General features: G+C 37.5%; 2 protein-coding genes across 2 annotated transcripts in view; one reads left to right on the top strand and one right to left on the bottom strand.

Moving 5' to 3' along the window:
- Positions 1–10,884, top strand: part of Parpbp (PARP1 binding protein) — a 40,583-nt gene extending 29,699 nt beyond the window's left edge. The window contains exons 7-10 of the mRNA XM_051206332.1: positions 1,900–2,078; positions 3,519–3,600; positions 10,045–10,159; positions 10,553–10,884. Coding sequence (XP_051062289.1) covers positions 1,900–2,078; positions 3,519–3,600; positions 10,045–10,159; positions 10,553–10,884 — 708 coding nt within the window. The remainder of the gene's footprint in view (positions 1–1,899; positions 2,079–3,518; positions 3,601–10,044; positions 10,160–10,552) is intronic.
- A 291-nt stretch (positions 10,885–11,175) lies between these two features.
- Positions 11,176–12,326, bottom strand: Pmch (pro-melanin concentrating hormone). The gene is made up of 3 exons (XM_051206277.1): positions 12,074–12,326; positions 11,549–11,747; positions 11,176–11,290 (listed from the first exon to the last, which is right to left on the bottom strand). The coding sequence occupies exons 1-3, from the start codon at positions 12,320–12,322 to the stop codon at positions 11,241–11,243; spliced, it is 498 nt and encodes a 165-aa protein (XP_051062234.1). The 5' UTR covers positions 12,323–12,326; the 3' UTR covers positions 11,176–11,240.
- Positions 12,327–15,150: the final 2,824 nt, after the last annotated feature.

The following is a 15,150-nucleotide window of genomic DNA, read 5'->3' as shown; positions in this document are numbered from 1 at the left end:
CAGTCTTATGTTTTCCACTAAGTCACGAATCTTGAAAACATCATCAAATAACACTCAATGGAGGTACTCTTAGCAATGTGGCGCTCTCTGGGAGCGACATAAACCATGTGGGAAGTACCAGATCACTGTAGGCTCTTGTCTTCGCTTTGAGTACAGCTGCATTTTACAGTTCATTTGGTAGCTCTGTGTGTGTGTGTGTGTGATGGGGGGGGGGGACCGTGCTGATGAATGCTGTGGGGGCTGTTACTAGTTACGCAGCGGGCCCTGCAACAGTAGCTCTGATGTTAGGTACAGTGTCCCTCACCCCAGTGTTATTGCTCTTTTGCAAGTGATTGCATCGTAGACACAGGGAAGTTAAGTATTTCTCAGAGCCCTGTGGTACATGGGTATTTCAAACCTAACAGAAACTCCCGAGTGAATGTCCATGTGTACCTGTATGTGTACTGCATTGTCATGTAAGACCTGCCACGTTCTTTCACTCAATCACTGCATTCTCCCAGCTCTCCATTCTTAATCTGTTTTCCTTATCTCTGGCACTATTTAGTTCAGACTATTTCATTTCCAAACTAACTTATTGTAATCTTTTAGTTTGCAGTACCCATGTGCATATTTGGCAGTTTTTACCCTCAAATATATTTTCCACATTGCTATTGTTGATTTTTCTAAAGTCTAAATAAGATCATTGTAATCACTTGCCTAATAAAGCAAGAGATTATTAGCTGTGTCGCAGATTGACCGTGACTCCCGTGCGTGGATGCATAGTTTCTTAGGGCTCCTCTAGTGGACTCTTCCTTCCTACCTAGGTGCCTGGTTCTGTGCTACCTCATCTCTTCAGCTCTGTCCTCTCTCTCTGTCCTCCCTCTCTGTCCTCTCTCTCTGTCCTCCCTCTCTGGCCTCTCTCCCTCTCTGTCCTCCCTCTCTGTCCTCTCTCTCTGTCCTCTCTCTCTGTCCTCTCTCTCTGTCCTCCCTCTCTGTCCTCTCTCTCTGTCCTCTCTCTCTGTCCTCTCTGTCCTCCCTCTCTGTCCTCCCTCTCTGTCCTCCCTCTCTGTCCTCTCTCTCTGTCCTCTCTCTCTGGCCTCTCTCTCTGTCCTCTCTCTCTGGCCTCCTCTGTGAAGCTGTCCTTCTCTCCATTGTATTCTCACCAGTATCTTTTGGGTGCTTACACGTGTGTGTGAGTGTGTGTGTGTGTATGTGTGTGTGTGTATTTGCAGTGTCACTGCACTCTGAAATGTATCGTTTTGCTGACTTATTTGTCTATCAAGAGGCCTGTGATTTATTTGGAGGTAACGTTCTTCACCTTTGAAGCTTTAGTTTCTTAAAATAATGCTTAGAACATAGAGTAACCATGAATTTTCACTTGACTAGGTCTTTTGCTTTTGCTTTTCTGAGACATGGTCTCAGTATAACCCAGGCTGATCTTTAACTTACGAAACTCAAAGTCGTCTTGAACGTGTTCGCCTGCCTCCACCTCCACAGTGCTGGGTTATAGGTGTGTACTACCCCATCTGGCTCTCGATTTGATCGTAAGCACATGGGTTTGTTTTGGTGCCTGACCCCCCCCCCCCTCTTTGTGTAAGAGAAAAGATACTCAGAGGTTAAGAATACAGTCAAGGTGTAGCCAAACTACATAGTGGTGAGATTTTTCCATCTTACAAGCCTAATGTGATTCACATCAGAAACAAATGTCTTCTTTGATGATATTCTTATATGTCTGAAAGTTGGTAAGTCTGATCAGAGTGTGGCTTACAGGAGAATTGTCTACATACCCTTCATCCACTTTTATGGCTGATATCCTGTGGTTTCAGCAATAAAGAAAGTGATGTTCGAAAGTGAAATTTCTGTCTGACTCACCTAGAAGGGTAATCACTATGAATAATTTAAAATTAATTTCTGTTTTAGCCGAAATCGTTTGCCGTAAACCATGATACCGCTTACTGTGGCAGAGATGCTGTGAAAATTTTACTGGTTCTTTTGGATGAAGACGCAGCCAGTGCTCCCACCAGAAACAGAGCAGAGCTTTTATATAATGATGAGAGTACAGTTCCACACAATGGAACTTCTATTCTTACTCTCTTTAGGTATGTAATGTGGAAGCTATATGGTATAAATTCTAACCTGAGGTGTGAGTGTGTGTATATATATATATATATATATATATATATATATATATATATGTGTGTGTGTGTGTGTGTGTGTGTGTGTGTGTGTGTGTGTAATATACATTATATGTTTTGTATATATATATATATATATATATATATATATATTACCTTGTGATCATCAGAGGAATTTATACTTATGATAGGAAACTTTGAAGCAGCTGGATAATATGGAAAAAGCAAGCAAAAGCTAAAAGAAGATTTGCCATTTTATTGCATCAGCTATATTTATAATGTACCATTTAAGATTGGGTTTGGATTTTAACGTTTTCATTTAAGTGTTTTGCTGTAAAAAAAAATATTTCTTCGTTTTCATATGTGTGAAGAACTTTGTTAAATCACAATTTCTTTTAGTAGTGTCTGCACAGTCTAAGTGAAGAATCAAGACTTGGGAGTGATTGCATAACATTCCCAGCAGAGCTTAGTTAACAAGTAGCAACGGTTTCTTCTCCCAAACTTGAAGTTGTTCTTTGTGGACCACCATTCTTCATAAGGATAGAATGGGCATTTTAAAAGTAGAATCAGCATTTGTTGGCTTCCTTGTACATTATGAAGAAATAGATTTGCTAAGTGAATGTTGGTGTTCTATAAAGACCTTGAATACTGCCTTAGTACTGCTCTGGCAGCCATAATAATAGCCATTTCAGATATGGACCGAAATGTAGCATGAGGTGAGAAACAGCCTAGGTGCCATAGGTGGATGTTAAGAACTTTGCCTCATTGGAGGATGGCAATTTTGTTTTTGTTTTCCTTACATGACACTTTTTAGAGTGTGCACACAATGTTTTCTCTCTTGTCCCTTATTTACCAGGCATCCGTCCTATGTAGTTAAGAGTTTACCCTTATCAGTTCTTTTAACTGTAATTGTCTCTTCGAATTCTTGTCACATGATTGCAGGTTCCTTTTCTTCTTGTAAATATGCTGCTCATGGGAGTAGGGAGAAAACGAGTTTAAATGCTACTCTGGCTTATGAGTGTCATAGTTTATTTTAGTTGCTTCCAAAAGGTATCTTAGACTGGGTAATTTATAAATAGATTTGCTTCTTAGTGTTCTGGAGGCTAAAACCCCCAACACCCTGGTGTCAGTAGATTGGTTACCACTATTCCTCATGAATTGCACCTGCCTGTGTGTCTTCATGTGGTAGGAAATTTGAAAGGACAGCAGTTGCCAAACAGGGTCTCAAGCTCTTTTATAATGACACTAATCCACATCACTAACCTGAACACCTTATGAAGACTTCCTTCTTACTATTGTTTTGTTGGCAATTAAATGTCAATTTAATCTTGAAATTGCAGAAACACTTCAATTCTATTAATGTGTATCTGTGTCTTTGTCTTTTTTTTTTTTTTTTAAACATAGGTCTCCCACACAAGTGAATAATACATCAATTAAACCCCTCAGAGAGCGAATCCATAAGTCAGTGCAAGCAGAAAAAATTAAGGTAAAAGAAAGTTTAATCATAAAATGACAAACCTTGTTTTATTTTGGAAGAAATGAATATATAAAACTTGGCTGGATATTGTAAGTATGCAGTTCACATAACACAATAAGAAGGAAATAAAAAATAAGCAATGACAATACAGTTGCTATAGAAAAACATTGCTTCTGTATAATCTTGACCTATCTGTGGCTTTTAAATTTACTGGAGCTAAATGAAAGAAATAAATAGGCAGTTGCTGTGGTATATGTTATGTCAGTGTCTATTGAAAGAGTGAAAGGAAAAATAAAGAAGTTGTGGCCTTGTGTGTACTATAGTATCTCCAATGGAATGAAGACTCAGTGTGTTGTCATCACTGTAACAAGTGCCGAGATAATCAATATAAGGGGTAAGACCTTTGCATAACATTCTAAACTATGTAATATATTTATGTGTGTGTGCATTAGATACAATCCAAATTATAAATTCTGAAGACATAATGATAGGCGATCTTTAGTTATAGATTCCGATGAGAGAGTCTTTACATTGTTCCTTAGTGGTTGTTTATATTTTCATTTAACTTGAAGTAGGTTTTCTGATCTTCCAGTAGACTGTGTGTGTGTGTGTGTGTGTGTGTGTGTACACTATATATGTGTGTGTGTATGCGTGTACATACATCTATGTTTATCTACATATATATGTATACACACACTGAGCAGGTTATATGTGTATGTATATATGTACACACATATATATATACATACATACATATATATGTACACACATACATATAACCTGTTCTGTATAATGTTATTATACAGTCTGTATAATGTTATTTGTATGTATTGACTTTCATGGCTTCTTGTCTTCCTGTTTGGTATTGAATAACTGATTGGTGTGGTTTTTCCCTGGGGAAGACAATTTTTCCCACTGCCAGCATTCTGAAGTTGCCTGTAGTTGCTTGTGTAGAATTGAGGCCTCTTGAGAGCCTGTCGGTCCCTCCCTCCCTCAGTGCCCTTATCTATGTGTTAACATGTCTATTAATGCCATCCTCGTGCTGGCCACGTTTAGACAGTCATGTTGGTGAGACTTCATGAATGTAGCTTCTCCTATTGTTAAGAATCTCACTGAGCATTGGTGGTGCACATCTTTAATTCAAGCAGAGAGAGAGAGAGAGAGAGAGAGAGAGAGAGAGAGAGAGAGAGAGACTCTCACAACAAATTTCCTGATCCTTTGGCTCTTAGAAATCTTGGAGTTGTGTTGTAGATGTAACCCTTGAATTGAGCTCCACAAGTCTGCGTTTTGATTGGCTATGGTTTTCTGTAGTGTTCTCCATCTGTTGCAAAGAGAATTTTGCTTGGTAAGTGGTAAGGACTACACATTCATGTAGGTGTAAGGACAGATATTTAGAATATAGTACGGGAATGTGCGTTTTTAGAAATTGACAAGGATCAGCTAATTACTGTAAAATGTGTCTTTTCTCTTACTATGACTTTAATGCTTCTTACCATCGCAGTGGATCTGTGTTGTGTATGTACCTTTCTCCTTGGTAATGTAAACTACTCCATCCAGCAAGAGTGGGATCCTTCAAACAAGGAGCAGGAGGTAGAGTGGAGTTTGGATGTCAGTGGTGTAAGAAGGTTATCCTCTCTAACTCTGTTGCCTCCCTGAACAGCCCTTTCTTTCCTTGTGGTTTGGGAAATTCTTTCTTAGATAACCAAGTTTAGCCTGGGAATTTGAAAACTCAAAAGCATATCCAAATTAAAAGGTGCCTAGTTACTGGAATCAGAGATGCAGTATTGAGTATATGGCATTATGAGAATTGTCTTTAGGATTTCCAAGATTGAGAAGCCAAATACATGTGCATTTCTCTTTCCTCTTGTTTCAGAGAAATGGTAGGCACAGCAACTGGATAGTAGTGTGTGAGAATGAACTCTGAGATGTGTGTATTGAGATGTATGTGTGGAGCCTCTTAGGTGCTGTACTAGATCTTATCCAAACAGTCCTCTAATCAGAATGAAATGAAGCTGTCCCTGACTAGATAAAGGAGACCTTCTGATAACATACATACATACATACATACATAGTAATAAACTCAAAATGGGGACCCAGAAACCTCTTTAGACTTTGGCCCCACGTGACCTCAACATCTATCCTAACCATTCCTTGGGTGACAGAAAAATGAGAGCCAGGAAAACATATGGCTATAGGGAGAAATATGATGCTTTCAGATAAGAATCAAGGAATAGAATCAAGTAATCAGCCACAGACTGTGACTTCTGTTCCTAGCTAGGGTGTAGTAGGTTGTGGCTGAATAGCACTTCTATCAGTAACGTTATTATAAAAGACTGATAACCTTTGGAAAACACGTTTTAAAGACATGGTAGCACTCTGGAGCAGAAGTGTTAAAGTAAAGTAAGACCAGAGACAATGAAATGCTTCTCAGATAAACAGCCTGTTGTTTTCCTTCTGGCATTACTGGCCAGGTGGGGAATTCATGCCCAGGATTGCTGTTGATCACGGAAAGGCCCCATGGAAGGGAAGAGACAGTCAGCGGAGTGTTGGTGTTTTGAGAGGCTGATCACCATTTGAAAACTCAAGACCACCTAAATACACAGCAGTATTTTTTTTTTCCTACCAAGGACACTTAAGAATTTTGTCATAATTAATCCTTGTTACCTCTAAAAGCTATTTTACAGATCACACAGCTCACAAGTAGCAGAGCAAGGTTTTATATTTTAGGTTCTAGAATTCACCAAAACATGAATAAAAGGCCTATAAAAATATTTAAAATTATAATGTGATTGCTTTGGTGAGTTTTTCTATTTAGCTATATAATTGAATTTGCTCAGGTTAAAAAGTACTTTATACATGTACGAATTCTTCAGTATCAAATAAAAGGAAATTAAATCTCTCTTCTTTTGAGAATGTGGTTAATGTGGGAATAAAAAGATACACTTGGAATAGTTTTCTTTAGATACATAGTTAACAGGTATTTTGAAGATAGTTTCCCTTTTCAAGCTTGTCAGGAATTAGTGGTAGCTTAAGACTTTCATTTTGAAGCTATCTCGGTGTCTAGCCCTGGTCAACGCTCTCACTCACTCGTCTTAATTTAACTAGACTCAGGCTTTCCTATGGGAAACTGGGGACCTCCTAACAATTTAAAAAGAGCTGCGCTTGGCAAGCCTAAATTTCATTGCAGTTCCACTGTGGATAGAAATCTCCTCAATGCATTTCTCTCATGTGACTTGAACATGACATGATTTTAACATCCATGTATGGACCTGGACATTATTCTGAGTTGTTTACTACTTCAAAAGCACTTTCAAGAGGGAATTGTTTTGCTCATTTGTGATTCCAAATCAAATACACAGAGAGCTTTGGAAGATTTGCAACAGGAAGTAATTTTAATTCTATGTGACCACTAATCTTGTGCAAAAAATTGAACTTTTATGAACAAAGGAGAAACATTCCCTTTCAAGTTATAAATGCAAAGCAATGTGGCCTGCACTGTTTTAATAATTAAATGAAGATGCTGAACTACATTCTAGAATCTCTTTAGAATGGCCTGGGCCTGAGAAATTTGATCCAGCAGAACTTACTTTATAGGAATACCTGCTTCATCTGTGTTATAATAGCTATCCAGCATCTTTATTAGATCTCCAGAATGTGTATGTCTCCATGCATACATACATCATAGGGTATATTCATAATATCTGTACCCCTGATTTTGGTGTTTGAGACAAGGGAACACACACACAGTATGAAAGTAATTTAAAAACATTATGTAGTTGAAAAGAAATAGAGCTACTGTGAGAAGTCGTGTCTTTCCCCATCACACATTACCTTGCCCTTGTTTGCGTGTTTTGTTAGACATCATTCTGTTGACTTCAGTCAGATTCATGATTAATTAAAACCTACAGATCTGTGATTTCATTTGTTGCCCTATAGCTAGCTTACCTTAGTCTTGTACACCTATACCTGATATTTTTTAATCTAAATGTAGGACTTTGTCTTTCTGAATCCATTTTTTTCCTTTTATTTTTTATGTGGTTAGAGTCTGGAAGTTTTCAGTCTTTGTAATTCCTTCCAGCTTGTGTCAAGAGAAGATTTTATAAATAAAATCACTTTGTGATTATAGAAGCCATTCTGGTTATCTCTTGATTGATTACTCTGCCTATTATGTAGCATAGAAACTCAATAAATAGCACTTTATGTTAAAAGATTTTTCTGTAGGGAGAGAGTAAAGAAAACAGAAATATTATCTGAGTTGAATGTCCTGGGGCATATCCATAATCCCTGCAGCCCTACACTCCAGTGGCAGGGAGGATCTGAAGTTTGAGGCTATTTGGGCTGCTGGTGAGATTGTGTCACAAACAAGCATACAGGCCGAAAACTCAATGTAGCTACTCTTTGCTGTTTTAGACACACCATTCCAAGATCACATAGAACTCTTAAGCTTTTTGAATTGTGATGTGCGTTTCAGGGTTAGTCATTTCCTTCTCACCTGTATCTGCCCTTCTTGCTATAAGAACATGCTGTCTTAGATTCACATGACCCCACCTGGATGGCATTGCCCTACATGTGGAATTGGGGTGGGGGGATGGGAGAGGAGGGTGGTCAGGGTGCCTGGGAGGGCAGGGAGGGTAAGAGGGAGGGAGCTGGGATTAAAGGCATGCGCCACCACTGCCCTGCACTGAAGGTTTCCTAATGGGCAGAAGTGACTTGTAGGTCCCACCACTCTCTGCTTGTTAAGGGAATGGCCTAAACCAGTATTGGCCCATCTGGTCTTAATACTTTTTATGACTTGTTTGTGGGAGGAAGGGAATGAGCTGGTGGCACTGTGTAGCCCAGGCTGAACTAGAACTTTATACTGCCTCAGTCTCCAGAAGGCTAAGGTTAAGTGTGTTCACCATCACATTTGGCTCTCTTTATAACTTTATAATTCTTTGTAAGCAGTAGAAAGAGTTACCCCAGAGCTGTGAGTTGTAGGAAGGCTTGTGGTGAAATGGCACAGCAGAAGTTGTATTTACTAGGACTCACCGAGGTCCAGTGAGTGCTGGTGGCTGCCACTCGCTGTCAGCTGCCTATTCTTCTCTGCTGTTTGTAAAACACAGCTTTTCAGTCTTGTACATTTTTACACTTTTTTTTTTTTTACAGCTTTTCACTTCTTTGTGATTAACAAACTCCAAATGTCTAGTTCTGAAAAATGAGAGCACAACTTTTACTAATATGGGAGTGGTTTGCATTAGTTTTAAAGCTAAGTTACCATTCTAAATGAACTGAACTTTTATGAGGAGACCATTCTCACGTCTTTTAACCCATGGCCAGTGGTTTTATTGCTATCGTCTTTGCAGACATATGAGTGAGTTAGAACACTGGCCCTGATTATATAACAAAATGTAGTTGTTGAATATAATGTATAACTGCGTTTTAATCAATAAACAGTAATATCCAACATAATATAAGCATAACTTGAAGTATTAAAAGGATATGAGCTAGCTTCTAATCATTTGGAGAAATCATTCCATAATAATTAATGGTTATGGACCAAGAATAATTGATGGTATATTCACTTTATATGTGTAGACTAGATGTTCTGAAGTGTATTCCTACTCCTATAATAGCTCAGCAGTTGCATATATGCAGGATGCATTTCCAAACTGCTTTTCTTTTTTCCTGCCCTATTTCATAGAACAACTTTCCGCCTTTCCCTTTTGCCTCCTTTCTTGTCCTCAAGTGTCGTAGTGTATAATCCAGGCCGACCTTCAGCTTTGTAGCTCGCAGTGTTAGGGTGACAGCTGTATGTCACTATACCCTGCTTAGAACCAACTTTATCTGTCTGACTTTCTTCTGTTTATGAGAAAGTTGGGCTTTCATTTCTTATCTCTGAGGTTAAATACAAGTGTATGTTTTGAAATTTTAACCATTAAAACTCTTCATTGAGTCTATAATGATATAGTTAAGAACCCTGGTTTTCCCAGATATTTGTTTTAACCAAGAAGTAATGTCTTCCCATGATGTTTGTGCTCCTCTTGTTAAAAGTTAGCTATTTCTGTTTCTTTTAACTTCTCAATTCCCATTTTTGTCTTCTACCAATTTCTTTAATAATGTTCACTACTTTTCTCTCACACTTTATGGAACTCCCAGTTTTTTATGATTGTATGTATATATTCAGTTATCATAACATTCCAACACAGGCCAAAGTGTACAGAATTGAATTTTAGAACTGTTGTAAGAATATTAAACATTTAGATAAAGATAGATGTTGTTAAAAAGAGCTAAGAGGCTAGCCATAGTAACAAGTGAGTTTGAAAACTGAAACGAAATATAGATAACAGTTCCCAGTGACTGATGGGGTTTGTAAGAACAGTCTTTACATTGTGTGTCAGTTACTCGGGAGCATGTGCATAACTAAATGGAAAATAAGACAAAATATAATTGCATATTTTTTTTTTTTGTTATCAGATGAGGCAGACCTTAATTAGGTCACAGTTTGCTTGTACTTATAAAGATGACTGCATGACGAGCAAGAGTAAATGGAATGTTAATTTGTCACCAGAGCCGCTGCATGACGTTTCTGGTAATTAACCTTGTTTGAATAATTAGTCAACCAATTATTTTTGCAAAGTACTAAGAAATGTAAAGACTTGTTTTTTAAGGCCTGGATTTGTTTAAGAAATTGAATCTAACCACAAATTTATGACTAGGAACAGGATATAATTTAATCTGAATAACTAAGTAGATTTAAAAAAATAATTCTTAGTATTTACTGGTTGTATTTTTACATAGATATTCATTGTTGGGATAAAAGGAGGAATATTAAAATGAAATAGTAAAACGATAATTAGGTAGAATTATTATGTTACAAATAATGTCTTTAAATATTCTAGTCATTTTAATGATTGTTTTATGTCTCATGATTTATGACACTGAATTATATGATTCCTTTCCCCCTTGCCATTCTTCATAACAGAAAGTGCACATCCCTCTGTTGTAAGAGCAAGAATCGAAACAAGTTCTGGAAATGTGCATCTGGATAGAAGTAACGACGACAAAATACCAAGAAAATCGACAGAAAATAAAATATCAAAAAGGAAACAGGTGGATTTAGACAGTGATAGTATTCTCTGTGAGGATGGAAATGAACCACAGCAACATAAAAATGTTAAGTTCCCTAAAGTATCCAGTGACTCACACAACAAAGCTGGCTGCAGACTAGCCCGAGGAAAAAAAGGGGGCAGGTGCCCTGCCAAGGGCTCACTGATCCCTGGCCAGACCAAGCTAACGCAGTTCTTTAGGCTGTGATTTTGTCATCTACACGCTTTAGGTTTAGGTATATAAGACCATTTACCAAAGCCATGAGCTAATTTTTAAATATCAAGATGTACATTCTGATGCTTTATTATTTTGATACATGCATGCTGTGCGAGGTGCACATGTTAACCACTGATCAAAAATGAAAGACCAGCAAGTCAGAATTATGCAGAATTTTTATGAAGTTTAATGCACAAGCCAAAGCACATCATTTGGATTAGTCCGTATCTTAACGATTTTAAAGCAGGCAGTTAGGGCAGTACACAGGTCATGTCAACATTGAGGGCCTTTCTCCCCACAAGCAGTGAGTTGTTTTCTTCTGAAAGGAGGACGTGGACCAGCAGGTATCAGACTTGCCAGCAGGGTCGGTAGACTCTTCCCAGCATGCACCTGAGCACTGAAAGAGAGCAAACAGCCACTGCCATTACCTCACAGGGTTAAGAAAGAACGTGGACCTGCTATAATGAACTCTGAATGAATCAAACCACAATTACTGACTTAAAAATTCCCCATTTTGACAGGGTCACCTGTTGTCTGGTGAATGTGAACCATGGTCTTACTCGATTTTGTTATGGTCAGATCCAAATCAGTTAAGCTCAGGGCTCTTTTTTATAGAATTAAAATGTAGGAATTGAATTTGTAAAAGGCTACTCACTGTCAAAATCTCTCCTTCCTATAGGAAACTTAGCTGAGTTTTCTTCATCCCCAATTTCTCTTTTTTCTTGTGTTGACTCAGTATTCTGAATTCCATTCTCAGCTGGAAAAGCTACTGATCCTTTTAGAGCGAGGTAAGGTTTTAGAGCCAGATTCAGTGGCAGACCATGGTTAATGAGGTTCTGTTTGGAGCCTGTGTTCTGTGAAGAGAAGGTTGGTTTGTATTCCAGGTGTCTTCTTTAGAATAGCGCTAAATACAGTGGCACAACATTCTTGCTGATAAGTTCTAAGATATTCTACACTGTTTGTCACTTCTAAAATATCTTAGATACAAGAAACAAAGGTTTTTGATGAGATGGGTCAGTACCTGATATGTATGAAATTATACTATTTACCTTAATGCAGACTGACTCTGCATGTATTCCAATTTGTAAAATTAAAATATCAAATTTACTTTTCTGTGATTTATAATTATAAACATCATTTTCATTACCATCGTAATAAAAGTCAGACTACATGTACTTACCTTTGAATTTTTGCCTTCATCGTCGTTCATGAAACCGCTGTCATCATTTTTATATTGTTCCAAAGAAGGGGCAACGACTGATCTTTCTGCAGTGTCTTCCTTCTGGAAGGCTTTTCCCATCCTAAATGTATTAAACACCATGTCGTCCTCTAGGTTTCTTATGGACTTGGAAGCTGAAAGTACAATGCCTTGAGAAAACAAAGAAAAAGTCAGCATTAACATGTAGGAAGAGAGACTCATTTTTGCCATCCTTTTTTTGATGCTTGCATAAAAGCCAAACCAGAATGTGTACAATGAAAGATCTCGCACTCTGCTAGTGGCTAACTGGCTCCCTACCTTTATATGTTTTCTGCTTGAATAGAAAACACTTGAAGGACTTAATCTTCTCATCTTTTTAGAAATGATTCATCACGTAGGGCCTAGCCTTTTGTAAAGCTTCTAATGCCTGATTGTTTGGGTTTTAGTGACCTGTTGTTTATTTTGTGTGTGAGTTTTCTCAGAATCTGATTAAGGTCTTTGATGGAAGGCTTTCTGTTGAGTAGATTATAGGCTCTTGAAAGTGGGTTGTTATTAAGGAAGACCACAGGACACCAGGCTCTTTTCATATTACTGTTACCTCCTTTGTGTTTTCCGATTAAGCTATTAAAACACAAGTTATTTCATTCACAGATGATAAGGATAAAGTTTTATGCTCTTTTAATCCTTGTTAAATAGAAGGTATCTTCAGAAAAGATTTTTATTTTATAAATACTTGATGTGATCTTTTGTGATTAAAGTACATATGATTATCAGTATTAACAAACAAAACAAACCCAAAACTATTCATTCTTCATCTAAAACTGATTTGCCTGGTGTGTTTTATCTCACTTCCAAGAGGAAAAGAAATGCTTATTAGTAAATTTATTAACTAAATGATAAGTCTATGAAAAACTACTTATGGTTTCTATGAAGATTAATTTTAGTAGTTTTACTTTTTTTGCTTTGTCTCTTATTTATTGAGGCAGGGTCTTGCCATGAAACCCTGGCTGACCTTAAAAATATGACAATCCTCCTGCCCCACTTTACCAAAGTTTGGGATTACAATATGTGCCAGTTTAGAAATTGTGTTTTTTAATCACACATTTCAGACCTAATTTCCAAGATTTTAATACATTCTCATGCATATCTGTGTGAGTGTATATGTGTGTTTATAAAGCTCTGTTTCTAGGTGAGGCATTTCTAGACCATAGAATATGTATGTTTTTGACTTTAGAAATGCTAAGTGTTTCCCAAAATAGTTGTAGACATCTTAGGCTTCCACAAGCATTCCTGTTGCCACATCTTTGGCCCTGACAGTGTTCCGTCATAGTTTGAGTTTTCAATTCCCTAATTACCAAAGTTGATTTGAACCTAGGGCTACACAGGCTAGCCATATGCTCTACCCCTGAACTGTATCTCTAACTGGGTTTGTTCTTCTAGTTTCATTAGATGGTGTAGCACTGATTTCCAATGTGGCCTTGAACTCGCCCTGTAGCCAAGGCAGGTCGTAAATTTCCAATCCTCCTTAATATACAGAGTAGCTAGAAGAGAAAGCCTGACTTGTGGTTGTCTTTTGGTAATTGATTATAAGCGTTCTTTATACATTTTTCTGGGCATTATTTATTAGACATGCGTGTTGGAAATAGTTTTCTCGCTTTGGGGCATTTTATTTCAACTTATTTATGGTGTGTTTTAGTGTCCCAAGCTGCTTAGTATTAATATGTAAATATTTTCTTCATGTTTAATTATTTACAATAAGTGCTTTCTTAAGAAATTTTCCCTAATCCCGAAATTATTAACACATTTCCATATATTTTATTTTTTAAAAAAACTTATACATATTCATTTTCACTTTTATTATTTATTAATTAAATCTGGTAGTATGTTCAGGCTTTTAAATGTGCGGTGTCTCCAGATTTCCTGGTTCATTATGCACCCTCTTCCTGCTGACGTGCGGTGTGCCTGTGCATTGTGCCAGGCTTCGGTGAGCGTGTGGGTGCTTTTCTGAATTCATCACTCTGCTGTCACATTGGCAGCCTCATCAGTTTGTATTCTGATGTCTAGTAGATGAAGCTCACCAGCCATCTCATCTGCTGCTGCTTTTTGCTAAGCAGTCCCTTGGCTGCTGGACAGTTCTTGCTGGAAAAGCACTTGGATTCCTCCAGCAAGCGTTGAAATGGAGGGAGCAGACATCTCTGCAGAACTGATGGTTTTACAGAGAACAGTAACTTACCCTTATGTACCACCACAGTTCTCTTGTAGACTGTCTGAAGGGTAGAGAATGCCCCTCTATTTCTGCCTTGATGACAATTTTTAGCACAAATTGTTGGATTTGTATTGAGTGCTTAATAGTCTGTGTGTTTTGGAAATGATCATATAATTTCCTTCTTTAGTTTTTAGTAAGCTAATAGATTTTTTTCCTAGTATTAAAATTTTTGTGTGCTTATAAAACATTTTTATTTATATTCAACCTAGAAATATTTCACTCAGTTATTTTGTATTTATTATCATAAATGAGGACAATGAGATCTATAAGTTCTCTTTTTAACGTGGAATATGTCTGAGTTTGATATTAAATTGTAATAATTTCATAAAATATAATAGGAGAGTCTATTCTTTTCCCTTACCACTATTTGGATGGGGTATTCTTAGTGTGATTTAATTATTTTTTTGTTCTTTCAGCTATAAAGAGGTATTCAGTCTCTGTGTTTTGTTTTAAGAATTTACATTCTATGATGTGTGCAAAGCATATTTTATCAGGTAGACATAGTTAATGTCCAGTCACTTGGGGCTATTAAAATCATAATAGGCAAGTGTTTTCTGGGTGTTATTTAAACAAAAATATACACATATACAAACATACACACACACACCAAGAAATGAAAGTCTCCAGTGTTTACATATACATGAAGAATAAAGCGGGAAATGTTTTTCTGCAGAGGGCCAGGTATTCCATGCATGGGGCTCTCTGGGCCTCACACCCCTGCCCGCTTAGCTCTACTACAATAGTACAGATGCAGCAGGCAGCAGGCACCATGCACCGTGCACACTGCACTGTG

The sequence above is a fragment of the Phodopus roborovskii genome, unplaced genomic scaffold (assembly GCF_943737965.1).
Source record: "Phodopus roborovskii unplaced genomic scaffold, PHOROB, whole genome shotgun sequence".
NCBI classification, from domain to species: Eukaryota; Metazoa; Chordata; class Mammalia; order Rodentia; family Cricetidae; genus Phodopus; species Phodopus roborovskii.
Note: the sequence above shows the minus strand (reverse complement) of the source record. Positions and strands in the feature narration are given on the sequence as shown.

Excerpts from the sequence above, each read along its gene's own strand:
- Pmch (XM_051206277.1), bottom strand. The coding sequence starts at position 12,322 with ATGGCAAAAATGAGTCTCTCTTCCTACATGTTAATGCTGACTTTTTCT. Across the intron at positions 11,748-12,073 it reads ATGAAGGCAAAAATTCAAAG|AACACAGGCTCCAAACAGAA; the intron begins GTAAGTACATGT and ends TTCTCTTCACAG. Across the intron at positions 11,291-11,548 it reads AGGAAGGAGAGATTTTGACA|TGCTCAGGTGCATGCTGGGA; the intron begins GTGAGTAGCCTT and ends GCTCTCTTTCAG.